Genomic DNA, 21150 nt, shown 5'->3' with positions numbered 1-21150 from the left:
CAGCTCCCTCTCTTCAGAAAATCCCCTACGGGTGGTGTCACTGTGCCCACGGAGTCAGTCTCCTGCTCACTGTCATCGGAGCAACGCCAAGCTTTGCCTCTTGATTACATCACAGATGAGAGCCTTCTTGGCACTGAGGAGACTTTCATGTCCACAATCCAGGCTCAACTGTGCAGGATAATAGTCTGCCTTGAAGTCTGGTTGAGCTGAATTATCATTATCATTCCTGTAGACTGCACTAGTTTAACATGACATCAAGCTACATAACAATCGGTTATAAGTACATTTACTCAAGTGTACTTTGGTAGCAATTTGGAGGTAGTTTTCTGTTCATGTTACTTTCTATTTCTACCCCGAAAACCATCAGTCGATCAATGGAGAATCCATTGAATTCATAATGAAAATAATAAATAAATAAGTCAGTTAATTAACTAATAATCAGTCCTATAGAAAATAGATAAAAATTAGCTCCACACTTAGTTACACACTGGACCTTTAAGTATATTTTACTGATAAGGCTTAATTACTTTTACTTAAGTTTGATTTATAAACACAACTTTAACTTATTAAGCATACGTATTTGTTAAGTTTGATAAGTATAGTTTTAGTAATTTTTCTGAATGAGAGGATCTGAATACTTCCTCAGTCACTGCAATCAGCTGATAAATGAGCTCCACCCCATCAGATACTTACTATAAAAATAAATAAAGAATCTATCATCAAAGGAAGATTTTCAATGTCAAATGTGACTCACACAACAAGTACAGGGGACACACAGGTCTAAAGGTTAGCATACTGTGACACCTGGTTAACACAGGTACACCCTGACCAAAAACTGAACCAAGACGTAAGCGGCACTGAAAATGTTGAAGTGGATTCAGCCCACCAGAAGAAAGGAACATTTTATAGGAAACTCCAGCAAGATCTAAAATGTTTCTATACATTCTTGAACCAGCAATTTACAAAACAATCTCCACATAAAGTGCATTTACTTGCTTGTTCTGGAGCTTTTGATCGTCAAGCTCAATTTTCATGGATGTCAAGTCGTTTTTGTAACTAATCCTAACCAACATGCAACGTTTCACAACATTAACCACACAAGCTATATTTTGAACGTCTACTCAGACTTTGCAAATTTATCATTGCTAACTTGACCGTGCGTTCCAGAAATACGCTAGGTCTACCAGACCAAGTGACTAAACATCTACAATACCCTACAAAGCTAAAACGCATGCTAAAATGGAGGTAAGATCAGACTCTCACTTTCTAATGACTGGTTACCATTTTAAAAATGTATTCCATAGAAATTTATTATTGGTGTGAAAAAATGTTTTTGCCAAGGTCGGGCTTGGAAAGATTCTAAAAAAATATATGTATTTAAGATTTTACTAATAATCCATGCAACTGTAATTAAAGAATGAATGTGTTATTTATTAGTTTTGATAATAGCTTGCACTTTATTATATGCACAAGGCAGTTTAGCTTATAATAAACTATTTCAATTATTCATTTAAGCGCAAATTCGGGTTTGGCTCAGCTTGGGCCCAAAACAGCTTCAGTGGTTCGGGCTGGGTTCGGGCTTGCACACTCGGGTTTGGTCGGGCCACTCCACTACCACAGGAGACATTAAAAACATTATTTTACAGGCTGATGGGACCTTTGTGTGTAAATGTTAATATAGTGAGGTCTGATAAAAGATAGAAAGATGACAATTGGCTGAGACCAATAAATATTTGATGTGTGTTACAATGAAAGCTGAGTCTGAAGATGTTTAGGGGAAACATCAGCTAAGATGAAATATATTGTCTAAATATTACAGTAAATTATGGTCAAAAAATATTTACATCCACCACCTGGAAGCTCTCTGGGTAAGACAGCCTGAAGCTGGAGTCAGTGGTAGCAAGAACATACAGTATCTACCCTCTAGCCCTTTACCAATTTAGGCCTTTTAATTTTATAACTCCCCAAAAAAGGACAGAGTCATCTTGTTCCTGCTTGGCTGACCTCAATTAAAACACGTTCTTAAGGATTAACCAATCAAAAGTGGAGGGTGGGTCCCGGCCACTGACGTAGAGGTAGGTGGTTGTCACATGAACTCCTCTCTGACAACCTGGGGGGCCGAGGTACATGGGAAATAGAGCCCGGCGTGCGTAATGCTTAAATACAGTGGATGACGCACCCGTTTTACAGCGTAGTGAATTCCCACGTTTATGCACGCACGGATGCAAAAAGTTGACTGATTTCATTTGACTTATTTCATTTCAACATTCATGAGAAACACTCAGATGGTGTGGCTACAACTATCCAAAATGCGGCTTCTCCGGGCGCCTCGCTGTGTGAAAGGCATTATTCCACTAATATCTGCCTCGATTTTAAACACCTCTGAACACATCTGCGCAATGTACAGCGGAAAGAAGTGTGATTTCTGCCACATTATTTGAATACGAATAAGATTCCAAGGTTTTGGATTCAGAAGTTGTTTAAACGCACTACCAACAGCAAGGAGTAAAATCGGTCTAAGTCTTGTATCAGCTGGAGCACCGTAAAGTGAGGGAATGCATAGCTCCATTGGTGAGGACGCATCTGCCTGCACGGCGCACACAGAGCCGTTACAACACAGCATCACCTCCAGCCCCGCATCCGCTCACCGCACCGCAGAGTGCCGTGCGCTCACCGGTGCGCACAACTGCTTCCTCTGACCGTCTCAACTCTGACTGAATGGTTTCTGGAGCGCAGAGAGGAGAGCTGAGGGGGGATTCTGGCTAACGCGTCCGCGGAGCAACAAAAACGCACGAAAACAATCCACGGTGTTCACTGTGGCATGCATTAAAAAAGCCCACCCATGTAATGCGTGCGTCAGAAGCCTGCGCATCCAGTCCTGGAGGCTACACGATGACTGTCTTGAGTCACACACTGTCTCACACAAACACACACACACACACACACACACACACACACACACACACGCTGAATGATCTATAGGTAACCAGAGACTAAAACAGGGATTATTCCATGCCAGGCTCACAAACTAGGGCGCGTTTTGCAATGTTCTAACCACAGTGCGCCCTGAGGAGCATTTCTTGACAATGAATACAACCAAACTGAAGCAGTCACACCACAGAATGTCGGGAAAAGTTCAAGATAATTCATTCCCAGATTTATCCGATGCACCTGCCCAAAAGACACCAACGACGCCCATAACTCACCTGAAATGCAGACGATAAAATTGGCTTGAAGGATGATCAGTATTTCCCAAATTATATCCATCCTCTGTCTTCATTCCACGTACATTACGCACTGGTTAAAAAAAAAGGAAATAAAGAAGAAACGGAGCTTTATCAGTTGCAGATGTCCTGTCCTCCCAGACTGGATCCCGCTGTGCACCTTCCGCCAGGTATTTTCCACACCAGACACATAGCAGGTGATCAGAGCCTGAGGAATAAACGCTGCACGTTCCCACCGCTAAAATGTAACAATTCCAGAGAAAAAACCCCACCAAACTCCAGACAAAAGAGCCGAGCAGATCCTCTGTCAGTTCACTGTGTTATTCCAGCGCGCCCTAGAACGTACACATCCATCCATCCATCCATCCGGCGCTGTTTCACAGAGCGGGCGTCCCGTTCTCACCACGGAAAGTCACACATGGTCGTTTCAGTGAAGTCTCTGTGCGGAGAGAGAGAAACAGAGAGCGCACATTAACGGCGGTGGGATCAGACTAACACCTGGAGACGCCTCACAACTCAAAAAACTCGCATCGCCAGGTGGCGAGCCTCCGATCGAGACTTCTACCCGTCACTGCGAGGGACCAGAGTGAAGAGTGAGGGGGGTAAAACCACTGCTTCCTGTTTAGCCTGTCAAAATTAAAGCTTTGCTTTGGCGACTTCAGTGTGTGTTGTGTGTGCGTTCAGGAGTAAATCGAAGCAGTGGAGGTGTGAATGCGCTCCGGGAGACTTTTAAACATTTTCCTGTCAGTGAGGATGAGTTAAATGAGAGAGATAACATAATAACATTAACTCTATACAGGAGGCATTTTAAAAGGACTCTCAAATTGAAACCTTCTATAACCAAGCAGGGATTTAATAATAGTGGATCTGATTGGTGTGTACAATATATTTTTTACATTTATTTTTTCTCAACCACTTAAAGCATCACAATATTGTCACATTATAAACCGCTGAGCACCTTTTCCATTTAGGGTTTAATTTACTGCTCATAAATAATCTGTGCTTTTAATTTGTATATATAGCCGCACAACTTCCGGTCCTGCTCTGGCTCTCTGTGTTGAGCTTGACGCAGGGCTGCTCCGCTCTCCATCCCACACACCCTGGACTCAACTAAAACACGGATTCTTCCCAAATGAAAGGCGCTCCGTGCAAATGTGAGACTGGCTGTGTGGAGTGCGTTAATGAGAGGACATGAGACACACTTACAGCGACTGGACACAAGTTCCCTGCCAATAAAAAACCGGTTAGGAAACTCCGAGCCGCGCAGCTTTTGACGCACCAGAAGATGTTATCTGCCCTGGAGGGAGAATCTGCTGAGAACTAAAAGTAGACAGCAGAAGAAGATCAAAACAATCCAACTCGGTAGAAAAGACACTGATCTGCCGAATGTCCTCAAAGAAATTAAAATAGTCGATAATAATGAGCAGCAGCGCAATAATAAAGATAAACTCCGTATCCAAACGTGAGGAATGGCGCACTCCCAGGAACAAGCGGGCTGTATCCTCACTAACGGCGCGTAGTGGACTTGCTGCTCCAGTCTAGCACCGGTCGGGCACCCAGCGATGCCACCCAGCTCTGCGGCTCTACACACACTATTAGGATTCACGAGGAGCGACGCGCGCGGCCTGCGAGCGCATGCAGCGGGCGCGCGCACACAGGCAGGCGGGCTGGGGCACTTGTGGATGAACACCGCGCGCACTGCAGAAAAAAAAAAAATGGCTCGTGTTTTGGTGTTGAAATGTTGTTTGTGTTAAATGGGACACTGATCTGCAGCAGGAGACAGAAAATGACTCCAAACTGCACAGAGATACAAACGGGTGAGATCATGTTCCTGCCAGGAGATTTCTGGGCGCTTGAATTGGAAGAGACACCCACACACACACACACACACACACACACACACACACACACACACACCTACACTTACTCTCTTACACACACAGGAAAAAGAGAGAGAGTATAAACAAACAAGATCCTTACCAGAAAGACTGGCAGCCTCTCCACCAGTCTGCTCATTTCATACAAAAAGCATCATGTGTGTCTTTGCGTATAAAGATGACACACATTTACACTGTATCATTCATTATAAGCCTAAAATATAATTGTTATAGCCTTGAAATTGAACACTGGAAATGTTCACAATTTACACTTAATGTGTGTAGCAAAGGTGTGGAGTGATGACTTTAAACTCAACTTGACAAAATCAAAACTGACTTTAACAACAATGACTCCTGAAATCCCAACCGCCAAGCCCGAAGATGAGAAAGCATGGTGGCAGTGAAAAATGCAAAAGGCCCTATCTAGAGCCAGTGTTTGATTTGTCTGTTCTGGGCTACTGTAGAAACATGATAGTTAAACATGATGCACTCCATGGATATATTCAGGTGATTATACATTAATGAAAACATACCTATGAATATTATATTCCATTTCTGACTATAGATCCTCCTAAATGTTACACACAATTCTCCAGATCCACTTTGTTTGAACCAATCCGACTTCATCCAGACAAACTGGGTGAACTTTGTATTGCATACTGTGTTGAAGTGGATTCAGACCGCCAAAAGAAAGGAACATTTTAAAGGAAACTCCAGCAAGATCTCAAATGTTTCTATACACTGTACATGCATATGCACATTTTCAGATAAACATAAGCATGTGGACACCAGGGCATTAAACCCATATGTGATGTCTGAGCATGGCATTCCGAAACAGTGGTCATTAATGAGCTGCTATAAAAGCCTCCACTGCTCCGGTGTCACGCTTTCCACCAGATGTTGAACCTGGCTGCAGGGATTTGCTCCAGTGCCTGAACTGGACCAAAAAAGGCGCCAGTACCCTAATTCAGCACAACCCAGGGACAAGGGATTTAGAGAAATATTCATGGACAGAGGTTGGCAAGTATCTTATATATATCAATAATATGTCAATATTTGTGGCATGTTAGAAATATAACATATCTAAAGGTGGCATTAGAAACCAATAAATTATTTTATTTCTAAATCTTCAGACATTTTTCTTTTTTCATTAAACTTAAGCCTATCATTCACACCCACACTCACAATCTGTCCATAACAGTTCTTTAAATTACATGTTAATTTAAATGTTTAACACAAAATTTAAAATAAATCTAAATTGATGTGATACATTTGACAGTATTTGACACCCAACTGACTGGGGTGGCCAGGCATTTTTTAGATCTAAATCAGCCCCCACCCCTACCCCTAACCATACCATAACCCTAATTTTTGTTGGCGTTTTTTGTATCCGATTTAACAGGACTAATTTTCAGCGAAAACATAATGTGGGTGCTTAGGGGTGCACATGTAGACTCACGAGGAGGTGGTGGTAGGCAATACAATGTAGGGGTACTCGTGGGCAAAAATCAAACGTGCAGGTACTTGCCAACCCATTTCAGGTACTGATTTGCTCCCATTTAGCCACCAGAGCATCAGTTAGGTCCAGCACTGATGTTGGGAGATCGGGTCTGGCTCTCAGTTGGCGTTTCCAATCATTCCAAAGGTGCTGGAGTCGGGTTGAGGTTCCAGTGAAGCGCTTTGTAACTGATGATGTCAGAGGTTACACAGGAAGTTATTTGTGACAATAGTGAGCGAAACACACAGGTTGTACATAATTACTAGCGTTGAGCCGAGTACTCTGCTGACACAAGTATCCAATACAGATTATGTACTTTTTTTTTTCTTCTGATCAGCCCATATCAGTTTCAGGCTTCAATTAACAACTTCACGTTAGCCATGCCCATTTTAGATTTAAGTGCCACCCACTTTGGACTGGAGCCCCTCCCATTCAGAATACAGATACAGATACAGATAATGGTGTACTCGCTCATCCCTAATAATCACACACTGCTAAAGCCTCATATTAACTTCAGATACACTTTTTACACAGAGCGAGCACTGTCCTTCATCGTCACTGAAATAATATTAACCCATTTGTACCTGCAACTGAAATGAAATTGAATTTCAATTTAGTCTCTGGGCACATGGGACTACTGTTTTTTCGTAAAATGGTAGAAAATACCTGAGAAAAAGCAATAAAAATAAAGGGATATTCATTGTTTTCAGTACACACATGCCACCAGCCCCTATCTATATATTCCATATAAATAAAAGCTGCACGAAATTGGCTCTATCTCAGAAACTACAAGGAGCACAATCTATTTGATTTCTAAAAACTCGTAAGAAGTTGAATATCAAAGATATGCACACATATGCAGTTAAAAAAGTTCACATGGAAAACATTTAATAAACACAATTTGAGCATTTTTTCCTAATTTAAAAAAGATCCTGACTTTGATCGGTTGATTAAAGTGTGTTACTTCATATGATCAAAAAATGTAATGATTTTACTGTCAGATACTTGCCCAAAGTTTGTCCACACAGAATTTTAAGACTTCAAGAACAAATGTTACAGTATTTTTCCTTATCTTACTAAATATGTTCTTTGGGCGCAAAAGGGGTAAAGAAGGTGTCTTTTAATGGCCAGTATGAACAGGAGGAATGAATACAGCGAACAAAACCCTTTTCAGTGTTTACATGGGCACCGTACTGTGGTTTTAAGGCAGACATGAAAAATTGTGAACCTAGGTGAGTCACCATAATGCCTGGCATTATTTTCCACCTGTTTTGATTAATGATCCACCTGTTGCAGCAGTAGAGGAGTTTAAAAATACTTATGAACCTTTTCAGAATGCACTTACAGCCGAGCACATTTTTATAAAATCAAAACGCAGTGCAGCGATTGTATCTAATCAGGAAATTGCATTCATACGATATGAGCAGGAACGTTTTAGAGACTGTGTACAGCACTCTTGTTGAATGTGTTTTAACTGTGTGGGAACTTGGGGAATTCAGTCAGTCCAGAATTATAAACATGGCATGTAAAATTATTGTGAAAGAGCAGAAACAACTGGGATGTATATATAAAACAAATTGTATGATCCTGTCCCCTTTTTATAAAACTGCCCTCTGGATAGCCGCTATAGAGCCGCTGCAGCAACCTACATTAACAAAAACTCTTTCACACCCATACTGCTGACATTGCTATTTATGGCCATTTCATTGTGCTACCACACAGTTCTTAATGTAGACCTCAGACCATACCGGCTACAGTCACATATCATATATTGTTGGATTCAGTCCATTTAATATTTTTGGAGAATATGAAAAATGGTAAGGGTATCTGAAGAACTGAAGCTCTGTTCTAAGGCAATGACTTTGCTTAACTCGCAAACACCTCTGGAATCATGTTTGTTATTGTCTGTACTGTGCATTTTGTGTTATTTATTATTGTATGTATTCTGAGTTACCAAGGTGTGTTTTAATCAACCTGTGAAGCTGAAGGCAAATTTCCATTTGTGGACATTAAAATTATTATTATTATTAAAGCCTCAGGCCAGTGCATCCCCTTTACCCATTTTTAAAAACTGCTGTCTTCAGTAGAAAGAAATGTGCTTTAGCGAAGCTGAAAACATTTTTTTTGGTCTTTTCATGAGATTTCTTTGAAAATATGAAACATACAGAATAACACAAGCCTTTTCCAATATTATAATACTGTTTTCACTGGCACTGGTATTGACACTCACCTTCTGATATTAGATAACACATACATATGTATTTTCTATATTCTGACAAGCACATACAGCTCACTATTGATCCCTCGTTGTCAATAACAGGGCTTACTGTAGGATCATTCTGTTCATTTCAATGGCAACCGCTGCTGTGTGTGGTGCAGCACACTGTAACCGCTCTGCAGACACTCAACCGGGTTCATGCCAAACCATGCTCAGTAATAGACCTGCTGGTCCAACACAGCAGTGGGTCCACCGTGGCAGTGTCACATTTTGCCTCGCCAAAAGTACTGAAAAGTACCTGCGCAGTTATTCTGCAGCTATATTAGCAATAATACATATGTAATGTCTTGTTACACGTTCAAAATAAGGCTTGCTAAGCAACATTTCACACGATGGTTGCAGTTTTTGGTTTGGATTAAAATAAGTATGTTAAGTAAGTGACATTACGCACGTAAGGTTACGTAAGTTAACTCATGTACACAAGTTAAAATAAGTAACACTGACTTTTGCTTTTCACACGAGAAGTCTCTTAGGTGAAAGTCCTCCTCCCTACATGGACATTGTCACTCTTTATATACGTTTGTCCTTTGCTCCCATCATTACCGCCCCCTACTGCCCACACATGCATGTCCAGGTGTACTTTTCACGCCTAGGTAAGGCAAAATGTGACACTGACACAGCATTCTATAGGGGATCGGCGGGTCTATTACACACTATGACATCTGATCAAATAGCTGGAAAAAGATATTCCGCTTGAAAGGTCCAGTGTAGTTGCAGATTAAAACTCTTTTGCTTTACCCTGCCCTTGCAAGTGCAATGGAACAACGGTAGCAGCGAAACTAAAAAAAACTTAAACGGCCCTATCAATAGCCAGTGTTTTGTTTGGTTTGTAGAAACATGGTGGTACAACATGGCGGGCTCCACGGAAAACACAGGAATTTTTATTTTCAAGTGACTATACACATAATGACAACATACCCATGGATAGTATATTCCATTTCTGACAATAGATCCTCCAGGGCCTTTAAGAAAGAAGAAAATACCAGCTCTCTTCATCTGTTTTTTTCTTTGGCACAGAGTTGGGAAACCCAGAGTTTTTGTCAGAAGGTGTTGTGTTGTGTGAAGGTGTAAGGATGTAATGCTATGATTTTCCTCCACTTATCCCTTCCCGTATGTGGCCCCTGTGATGTTCCAAGTAACAAAGGCTGTGCAGGAGGTAGACAATGACGGGCAATCAATAGCATACACAGCCTGATTTTTCAAGTGCCACTTCCCCACATCAGAGAGGCATATCCCTGCAGACTCCCCTGTCCCTTTGGGCCCGAATGCTTTTACCCATCGAATCTCTTCCGGTGTCTCTTTCACACCATGTGGGCCTGCATGGTGTAAAGCTGCTCCTTTTAAGGAAGGGCCTATCAAAGGTTGCTTGCTCCTGGAAGCACACAATAGCGCATTCTGTTTTAACTCCAGATATGATTGTTATTCAGCTGACAATGGTCTCTGTGCTGCTGGCGTGAGGAAGGAAATTGCTGTTCTCACAACTCACTCTCTCATTCATTCTTTTTCATTGATGTTTTGATGATGTTTTTTCAAATATAGTCCGACCATGACCCTGGATTACAATAATGTCCTGGATGATGTTTAGAAAGGTAAAAAGAGAATCTGGCAAATGAATGGCAGACAATTCATGCTCATTCAAATGCAGTTTGGAAGCTTTCCAGAGAGGGAGATATCAGTTCAATTATGTCTTACCTTCAAACTTTAAATTGGCCTAAGTGGTAGACTTTCAGAACTTCAGAAATTCCTTTTTAGCTAGACTAGTTGGGTCCCCATTGTACTGTGTTGAGTAGTAAGTCCATTGTGGATGGAAATCGAACTTGTTATTTCCATTCCAGTACTGATGCTTCTTTCTTCTGCTTATGACGCGTCTTTGTTTGCAGTGCTTTCTTTTCTTTCTTTTTTCTTTCTGCTTTAAAAAACAAGCCCAGCAAATGTACTGTATGTTCTTGATATGGCTGCCCCCTCAATGTCAATGATTTGCAACACCAGTCGAGAAGCTCACCGAGTCGAATCTTATGTTGTCAGTTGAATCACTACAGAGCAACACAGGAAAACAGAATGGCAGGCTTGTCTCAAAATGACCTAAATATAAAACTGTAATGGAAGTAGAAAAGGTTGATGGAAACGGAGGTCCGACTCGGAGCTCTGGAGGTGAATGTTAGTGAAGTCAGGTAAATTACTTCTACCCAACGTTGGTGCATCTTCCTCTACTGTCGCCCAGTGTGACTGACTATTCAGCTGACAGTGCTGTCTATATGATAGATAACTGTGAGCAGGATGCAAACCTTTTATTTCTGTATGGAAATCAGGTGTTTTCCTATCACAGACGATGAACATTACACATTACATTGTGGGTCTTACAGCTAAAACATGAGACTGAGGTAGGCTGATGTAGGAGTTCAGTATGGGGTGACTGCTCAGCAGGCACACTCGACTGTACTGTAACTGGGTAGAGGAGTGAATAATAATATTTCTCATCATTTTATGTAAGGTTTCTTATGGGAAAAACATCAGTAATAATGTAGTATGAGTATTAACAATAAAGAAAAAAAAACAAAAAGCAGAAACCACAAGGATATGGATGAGCGAGTACGCTATTATCTGTATCTGTTTAACCAGCTCTAATTTATCTGTATTTGTGTGCGGGTCAAACCAGATGTGGGTGGGGCTAACTGGAAATTGTCAATTTCAGCCAAAAATGTATATGGGTTGATCATAAGTTGCTATGTTTGTTGGAAAACTATTTACAGAATTGATCTGTAGAACTGAACTGTGCAATAGAAATGGTCCGGCAGTGTCTACACTGGCATATTTGCTTATTGTGATGTAATTTCTTTGAGTATCTTGAAATGATTCATATTCCTAAAATCTGTACAACCTCAGGTAAAAGTAAAGTAAAGGAGGTACACTGTTGGCCTTGGAATTTAATTTAATCTGGAATAAAAAAATATAGAATTTTGTTTTTATTTAATAAATTAAAATTTTTCAATACTTTAAAAATTATTATGACTTTTAAAACAGACATCCACAAGAGGTCTGTTTTAAAAGTGTTAAAGACATCTTGCAAACTAGTGCTTCTGTTTATGTGCCTTTTTTATCCATATCAAGCTAAACACTCACCCCCACCGATCACAATAAGGCAGTCAGGGGAAACTGGGGTTGATTTAAATTAATATAACATAATATAACATAAAAAGTGTGACTGAAGTTTGGTTTGATGCTCCCAGATATGACCATTAAGTAATATGTCTGCAGTAATTATTACAACATATCAAGAAGATATCAGATATTTCAGCATTGAAACAGATTGTATAGTGATACTGATATTTAATAGGGCCACAAGTAAGACATTTCAGTTAATACATTTGCTGGCACACACTCTCTGCACTCGTTGCCACTTGCAATTAAAGTTTGAGAAGTTCCCTAATTCCTTTTGTAGACTTCGCTCCAGATACTAGGGGGCAGGCAGATGTTAGGATCAACTCCAACATGATCAGGAGTGTATCCTCACTCTAAATGAAGCAATTAATATTATCATCTCTTTAAAGTCTTGGAAACATGTAGTTGTGCCTTCCAGGCTGCACAGTTAAACAGCATTACATCAGCTACAAGAGTGGTGGAGACGAGCTCGTAGGATGTAGACCAAGTCTGTCTTAGAGTTGTACTCAAATCCTATTGATCAAGGAAAGTATTACTCGTGATGTCCACTGGATGCTTCTGTTGTTCCAGTGTCTACTGGAGTCAGTTCCCCAGCAGACCCATTTACAGTGTTATTACCTCTACCAAGGTGGTAAGGCTTTAGGTGCCACTAGCGGGCTTTGTTTTAAAGTTAGAGTGAAGATACTAGTATCATGTAAAGCTAGAAGAACTATAGCATCTATTGTTACCAACCATGCCGTTCTTGGATGTCAGAAAGGGGGCTAAGTGCCGCTGCAAAAGTAGGCTACATTTTGACAATGGAAAAACTGGCATGGTCATTTTCAATGGGCTCCCTTGACCTTATTTAAACCAAATGCATGTGTTATAAATGTGTTATTTTGACCAAGTGTATTTGAACATTTCTGTATACTGGGGTCCATAGACAGTATTGGAATTTTCATAAATTGGGATAATTCAATATTATTAAGTATTTAACAATTATGACATAAGTATTTAATTCAGAAAAAAAGCATTTTTTGATGCAAGCACAAGTAAATGCAATACCCTTCCATACAAAAGACAGGACAAAAACTACTGAATGAAAAGCATCATAAACAAACTATAATTATACAATGTGAGCATATTGTTCCAGACATAAAACAGCTTCACAGACACAACAGTTGAATCTACAAAGAGGGAATGTGACATTTGATGGTTTAAATCCTCTTTGTGATGAGCTATCATTATAATATCAAACTTCCTGAAATGCATATGGCTTTGGTTAGCTTGGCTTAAATGAAGCTTCTAAACAGCTTACAAGGTTTCTATATGATCAGTCATATTTGTGCATGTATCTTAGACAGACAGTATTATCAGATATTTAAACCTTTAACCCGTCCCATAAATGTCACCACACTGGCTTTGTAACAGCTAATTTTTTCCCTCCTTTTCTTTGCATCTAATACGTCTTCAGTGAGCGAGGAGATAGCAGAGAGATTTTTCGGTGATACCAATTATCCCATGCTGGCTAAATGGGAAGCATGAATACTAAGAGGATTAATTTTTAATGCTAATTGCGGTCCTTCTGTAAAACGACATCTCAGGTTTGTATGTTTGAAGGAGACACAGGATCAAATGAAGTATAAATAGCAAATATGTGGCGGTCAAATCTCCAGCCAGATTTACATGTGTCTGATGAACAACAGAGAGAAAAAGAATCCTGCGTTTTCAGCAGCCACTATAGACTTCATCATTTGCAGGTAAGGCTGTGCTTGCAAGCCTGATCAATATTCTTGTGGTTCAGAGGCCAAATTTATGCAGATGAAAGACACTAATTATGCTCTTGCCTATGTGAGGAAGAATGACTGGGTTGCTAATGGGAAAATCAAAACACATTAAGGACAGCCAAATGATTTTATTTTTCTTCAATGACTTCGCCTTCTCAGAAACAGATGGAGAATGGAAGGCAGGGAGAGAGAGACAGAGAGAGAGAGAGGGAAAGAGACAAATTAGATGCACGGAGAGGAGGAGAGAGAAAATGCAACATGTTGAAAGATTTCATTTGGGCTAATTATGATTAATTCCGAATATATCTGTTCAAAGACGACCAGGTCTCATTATTATTCTGCCAGGGTTTTGTTTTTCTCTTGTAGTGACAGTCATGTTGCAGCTGTAAACAGACAGCTTTTCGCTGGCCCCGGGAGGATTCAAAGTGTCCGTCAAAGAGAGTATTAGAACTGCACAGTTTGTGAGTGTGGGAGCAACCATAGCGAAGGGTTAACCCAACCTGCCCTGTATGTAAATGTATTTGCATGTTTGACTCATCTTTTATGCTGACAAATCTGTAATATGACATATAGATGGTGTCAGATGCTGGCAGTGCCTGCCAATGCTGGACAATGACGTCCAATAATTATGTGGTTTCAGTTCATTGCTGCATACTTGGTATGTAATGGCCTTCCATAAAAATAACCCTACATGCAAATACACAAATGAGTGGATAGGGAGAGGGTGCAGATGATGGAAGGAACAATCACCATACTAATGATTTTCATTATTTACAACACTATGGCCACTCTGACCACAAATGGCAATGACAGGATAATGAATTCAGTTATCTTGACTCATTTGCTTTAAAGCTGCTTTAATCAATATTTATATATTAACATAAATGAAATGAGTGTGTGTAACTGTGTTCACTGGCGATCCCACCCAGAGAACTTAAAAGCCCACTCTGCAGATCCCCTCAGCTCTACAGTGTGACAGTCACAGTTAGCAGCCAGCTAGTAACCATAGTGAGCATTTAGCAGCTAAAGAGCTTAAAGGAGAGTGTATGTTGAAATGACATTTGTTAGGCGGCCACAAATCCAAATTGAATGTTAATGCATGTGTTTAGCTGTTTAAATAAGTACCATAAAAAGTTTGTATGGTGATAATATGTCATGTTTTGTTCACAGCTTGTTCAACAGATGCTGTGTGGCCAATATGTGTTTCCTTTTTTATTTTTGTGATAAAACCTCTGAAATTAATCTGTGACATGATAAGATGTAGTGTAACAGTAGCAGAAGTTGAGGAGATTCATACAGCCTGCAAACTGAGTAATGTCAATTATATAGCAATATATTACGTTTGCTACTGGTCATACCAGACCAAGTAGCAGCAAAGTCCTTGACTGTATTCAATTCAACAATGGTGAATTTAATTGCCAACAAATTAAACTACTTTTCATTGTCTTACTTTTTGATTTGTCCAAACACTGGCTACTGTAGAAACATGATGGCTCTACATGGCAGACTCCGCCAGAAGACAACCCACTCTCTCTGTTGATAAAAAATGGTCCATTCTAAGGTAATGAAAACACAATGATTCTAATTTCCAGGTGATTTTAGACTAATGATAAATATGCCTATGAATATTATATATTTCCGTTTTGCCAATAGATCCTCCTAAATGTTACAAACTGGACCAAAAAACAACAACAAGTGGGGCTACAAACATTTGTCCTAAAGATAGCACAACAGGAAAGGTAATTTTTTCACGCTTACCCATTTTGGAACATGAATTAAAATACTGAACATAACCGGAATCTGATCAGTAGATCTTGATATTTCGGCCCACTGTATTGTAGCATTAAAGGAAAGGTCAGTGGTTACCAAAATCAAAAGGGATCATTCGCTGTGGATATATAACCAGTTAGATATCTTCACTCTGAACCACCGCTGTTAAGGCAAATGACACCAATTAATTTCATCATTTGCTGTTTAATCAAACTTTACTTCATTTCATTCTTGTGTTATGGTTTTCTGGTCTTGACGAGAAAGAAATGCAATTGCTTTTGTTTTCTATGTGACCGGAATTATCACTGGCTCAGTATTCAGTCAGCATAAATCTGCATTACAGAAAGAGGTTGGTTTCATAATGAGATCTCCATTTAATCAGAAAACTATTCTCACAGTTTGACTGACAGCACAAAATTACAACAAATGGCACTTTCTGAAGGATGGTAGGCAACTGTAGTCATCGGCTGATGAAATGAGAGCTCTTCACGGACAGACTCCTCCAACTAATGGAATGACAAGCAAGTATTTAATTGCATAAAAGTTTATTTTTCTGACTTACTGTTCCGTTTCTGATGTTTCATCATCATATATAATTAGAGGAGATGACTCGCTGGATTGAAGTTAACTGTTGGCAAAAGAAGGGAATGACATTCAGAGCTCTCCTCTCAGTCTGACTCATCAGGTCATGTTTCCACATCCAAGCGGACATTTTGAAAGGGTTACAACATCAAACCGTCCCAAGCGCAGGCGATCTCGGAGGATGAAGGAAAACAAATTCTTTTGACTAAGTTAAAACTGAGCCCTTTAATTAAACACTTCTTGATAGTAACCACATTCAAACCTCAGTCCAATGCAAATCGGAGTGTCCATTGGAGAGAGATTACCTGATAAAACCTCCTCTATCCATCAGCAAATGACAGAGGAATTTAAAAATATCCACCTTGCCGGCAATACTTATCAGCTTAGTGCCACTAATGGGAATTGTTTCATCTGTGCGCAAATGGCTCCATCATTTGATGTGAATATTTTATCACTTGTCAGTAATTAAAATGAAAATATGCATTTCTATTAAACATAATTGTAATTTCTTATCTGTGTTTAATGGGATGTGTGTGTTTTTTGCCACTTGAATTTTAAATAGAAGTCCCTGCTTCAACATAAAAAGGCAATAGTTTTCTGTGTGTATTATTTCAACCTTTTGATTACAGTGTAAGAGGCTCAGTGGAAGAAGGAGGTCAGAGGTTGGATAAATTATCCTATTTCACCATGCTCCATATTTCTCACAGAAACATGCTGAGGGAATGTGGCTCAAAGATCATTACACTTTATTCTTTACTGACTTCACCTCATCTGTGCCATTCTTTAGCCTTTATAAATTAAATCAAAGCTGTTAGCAGCGATGAAAGGGCCCTTACACTCTACGTGCATCGGGGTGTGTTGCGGCCTTCTTATTGCATCCTCTTTAGGCAGGTGCTATTGAGTGATTTTGCCACACCCATGTGCAAGACCCATAAAATTTTCACCACCACTGGCGTGTGCCACGTTTCATAGCTTATCAAGCATGTTGCGGCCGCCGGAAAAGTAATCACTGCTATAAATAATGTTTTAAAGAGTTCGGTCTAGACTTACTCTATTTGAAAAGTATCCTGAGATAACTTCTGTTATGAATTGGCGCTATCCAAATAAAATTGAATTGAATTGAATTGAATTGAATTGCTTGGGTCCTAATCGCAACTTCTTGTTAAGCCTACCCACTTTGGGTTTAAGCCCCATCTATACTGAGAACGGATACGAATACAGATGTAGTTGGTTGACAGATACAGGTTAAAGTGATGAACGGGCCCTCACACTCCACGCATGTCGGTGTGTACTGCGGTCGCATCATGCTCCAACGTACAACACACTGCGCAAATTTTATGGAAATCACATGATTATTGCCAAATAAGGCTTACTTCCTGTTGTCACAAGGTGTATATATACAGTATATCTGAATATTTGCATGTGTGTTCAGGGAGGGACCGTTATCCGACATGTGAACTTCCTCTTTCATAGTGAAACATCAAAATTCAGCAGTTAGCCACGGACATGCCGTTGGACACAGATGGCCAAGCCAATTGGCCATGCCCAATGACCAATAGCATACGTAAATCTTTGCCATCGCCAAATTTTGTGTTACGTTTGACCTCCAAAAGTCTGATTCATTGGGGAATAAAATAATCCAAGCAGTTTTTAATAGTGTCCTGTTAGGGTCTAGCTCATACTTAATAAGTGACATTAAGTGGCACTCCCTCCCTGGCATAATCAGTTTAAAAATCATGGAATATAGGACTCACTTTGACCCCAAACAATGTAGAGTGGCCCAAAGATGTAGGGTGGAGGATGAGGTGGACGTACTATTGGTAGCAGTTAAAAAGTGTAATAGAAAGTTGTTGGGGTTTTTTGGAAATACAAAATATTTGGGTGGCTAAGAACAGACCAAGAGAAATAAGTCCAGTTCGTTAAGTAGTAAGAATTAAAGACAGCTCAAGTATAGTGTAACATAATCTTGACACTAAGCTGACATTCTGCAGCCTTTTCTCCTAAAAATTATCTATCTTTCTATAGTATTATATTGTGGTGGTGTCAAATGTTATCTGTAACCTGGGGCCAGATGCAATTGTGTGTATGTGGTGCAATATGTAGATTACTGAACAGAAATGTTTTATGGATAGAATATAAGTTTAAAGAGTTTTCCATATGTTTTCTATGTGTTTCCAAGTGTTTATATGCAGAAGAAAAGTGTTCATATTAGTCAAGTAGGGTATAAAATAATTCATCACCAGTGCCATTGTTAGACAGTAGTACCAACAAACTGCTAGTAGGTGCCAGTGTCGCTATGTGAGCCGTGAATGAGTAGAGTCACAGGGAAATCTCGCGTGAGCACATCAGAAAATGAGTCTGTGTTCAAGATGGAAGCAGAAAACGCTGTGTAGCAACTATCAACCTCAAGTGATATTTCTGCATTTCTGTACCAAAATGAGCCTGTGTGACGTCATTCTGTACGCACAGAAGACAGAATTATTCATATGCATTGTTTTCGTCAGATTTGTAAAGATGCACATACGCCTCATTCTGTGTTATAAATCTCAATCATTGTGGAAACGAGCGCACAGACACAAGATTAATTTCTACTCCCACAATTGGATGTAGAAACGCCATCCGTATGCAAAACGATACTTGTGTCTGCCCCACCGTTCAGTTGTCAATGAAAGGAATGGCAAAAAAGAAAAAGTGATCGAGCCGCATTTTGGTGTGTAATACACAGGCCGATCCACTGTGGCAGTGTCACGTTTACCTTGCATAGGCATTGTCATGTTTTCAACATGTGCTCATTCTGGGGTCAAATTAGAAATAATAAATATGCAACATCCCAATACACTTTCAAAATCAAGCTTGCTGAGGTCACAGTTCAGTGTAGGTTCGGTTACTGTAGGTTTAGGCAACACAACTATTTAATTTGGTTTAGGAGAGACTGTAAGTCATGTTACATACCTGACATTATGTAAGTTAACTTATGTACAGAACTTAAAAATAAGTGATGAGTCATTCTCACTGAGTCCGTCCAGCTCAATGCACCAAACTCAGATAAAACTGTCAAACTAGGCGGTGCTGATATATGAATGAATATAATATCTGAATATGGATCCAGGTTCTGTTACTGTGTTGACTATTTCTCTGCTAAAATCCTTTCACAAACATTTTAGTGTGCTGTTTATCTGTAATGTACAAGAATGTGTGTGATCAGGCGAGCCGCCATTGTTTCCTGCTACGGATGAATCAATACTGTGCAACACGCAGTACATTACCTGGCTGACTCTTACAAACTGTAATGGCGACGACCATAACTCGAGGCTTCAAAACGGTACTCCACAAACTATGGGTGACATCACGATAGGTTGACAACCATCCTCATTTTCCTTCAATTTTTTGTTTCTCAGTCTTTGGCACAATGGATGGAATACTGCCCACACTGACCAGACAAACATAATTCCCAGAAGATAGTCTGGATTTCAGATTTTCAGCTCAAGATAAGACCGTTTGAGAGGTACGACTGATCTACTCCTCTACTGTATGCTTGGTTTGGATGTTAACAGACTGCCTGTGTGTTTGTATGAGGAGACAAACAGTTTTATGAGCCTGAGTCAACCCACAGATTTTGTCTACAATCCTCCTGATTACTTTTCCTGAGGTAAGAGGGTAATTAGGGGGTCTCAGAGGTGGGAAGGCGAGAAAATGATACCTAAAATTCTTTGAGGTTGCAGGGTATTTGAGCTGTGAAACGTTTGCTTGTTAAAAAGGTGATGAAGCAAAGAGAACAGCTCCTGTCGCATCTCAGCAGGCTCAATTCTGGTGACAAGGACAGGACAGAGGGTCAAAGGACTGTGAGCACCCTACAGCTCGTCCCTCCTCATTCTCAAGTAGTTAATTCAGTCCCAAGCCTTTGCCACCCACAACTGATGTTAATATTCTGTGTGTCTCTGGAAGAACAGCAGGTTAGAGAGGCTGTGGTGCTTGTTGCTAATTGGGCCAAGAAAATTAAAGTCTAGTTTCTAAAGAGCACTTTAACTTCGGAATAATGAGGGATAGGTGTCTATCCATAATATAACTGATGGCACAAGCTCACCTGTGCGTGACCAGGGTTTAAGTACATTTCGTTACCAGTAGGGATGCTCGATATTGGCTTTTCTGTCGATATTCCGATATTGTCCAACTCTCAATTTCCGATACCGATATCACCCGATACCGATATATGCAGGCTTTTTACACCAAAACTGTTAGGTAACAACATAACATATCTCCTATTGTGGAATTAACACATTATGTCTCATTTTATTGTGATGCCCCACTGGATGCATACATAAATGCAACATGGCTTTCCAAATGTAAACACTGTCTGTGCAAAATAAGAGAACAACTTCAACTTTCATTGTATTAATACTGAAGAGCGCTAACACTAATCGCTAGCTACGCGCTAATCGCTAGCTTTGGTTAATGTGTTTAATTGTATTATTCACCTGAAGGAGTGCTAATGTAAAGTCTAAGCCAATTGTTAGTTTGGTTAAGGAACAGCTCATAGCAGGGTAAAATATTTAAGGTGCATTGCACTTATTTTGTGTTAATATTAAAATCATTCAGCTTTAAACTGTTTGCTTGTTAGCCACAGTTAGCAACCAACCAGTCTAGCGTGTAGTTGTTGTTGTTATACGTCATCTAGTGTGCGCCGGTAAACGCCCCATGCTGCGTTCATGCAGGCTCGGAAATGCTGAAGCCTACAGAACAAACATCGGTTATAGAAACCCGATACCGATAATTCCCCATATTACATTTTTTAGTGAATATCGGTCGATAATATCGGCCCTCCGATATTATCGGATAATCCCTAGTTACCAGTGGTGCTGGTGCACAAGAGCTGAACATGTTCTGTCCAATTAAAGTAACCTTTACAAGATATAAGATGCAAATGCTGAATACCAGTTACAGTGAACCTGATACCTTTAATCTCTCAGAGAAGTCCCATTTTAGTCTTAAAATAGAA

General features: G+C 40.0%; 1 protein-coding gene across 1 annotated transcript in view; it reads right to left on the bottom strand.

Moving 5' to 3' along the window:
- ca10a (carbonic anhydrase Xa) overlaps window positions 1–4813 on the bottom strand; it is a 222516-nt gene extending 217703 nt beyond the window's left edge. Inside the window, exons 1-2 of the mRNA XM_051416835.1 lie at window positions 4431–4813; window positions 3207–3663 (exon numbers count right to left, since the gene is read on the bottom strand). Of these exons, the coding sequence (XP_051272795.1) occupies window positions 3207–3267 (61 nt within the window). The 5' untranslated portion in view covers window positions 3268–3663; window positions 4431–4813. The remainder of the gene's footprint in view (window positions 1–3206; window positions 3664–4430) is intronic.
- Between the last annotated feature and the right edge of the window lie 16337 nt (window positions 4814–21150).

Source organism: Dicentrarchus labrax, unplaced genomic scaffold (genome assembly GCF_905237075.1).
Source record: "Dicentrarchus labrax unplaced genomic scaffold, dlabrax2021, whole genome shotgun sequence".
Lineage (NCBI taxonomy): Eukaryota > Metazoa > Chordata > Actinopteri > Moronidae > Dicentrarchus > Dicentrarchus labrax.
This window is presented reverse-complemented; position numbering and strand designations above follow the sequence as displayed.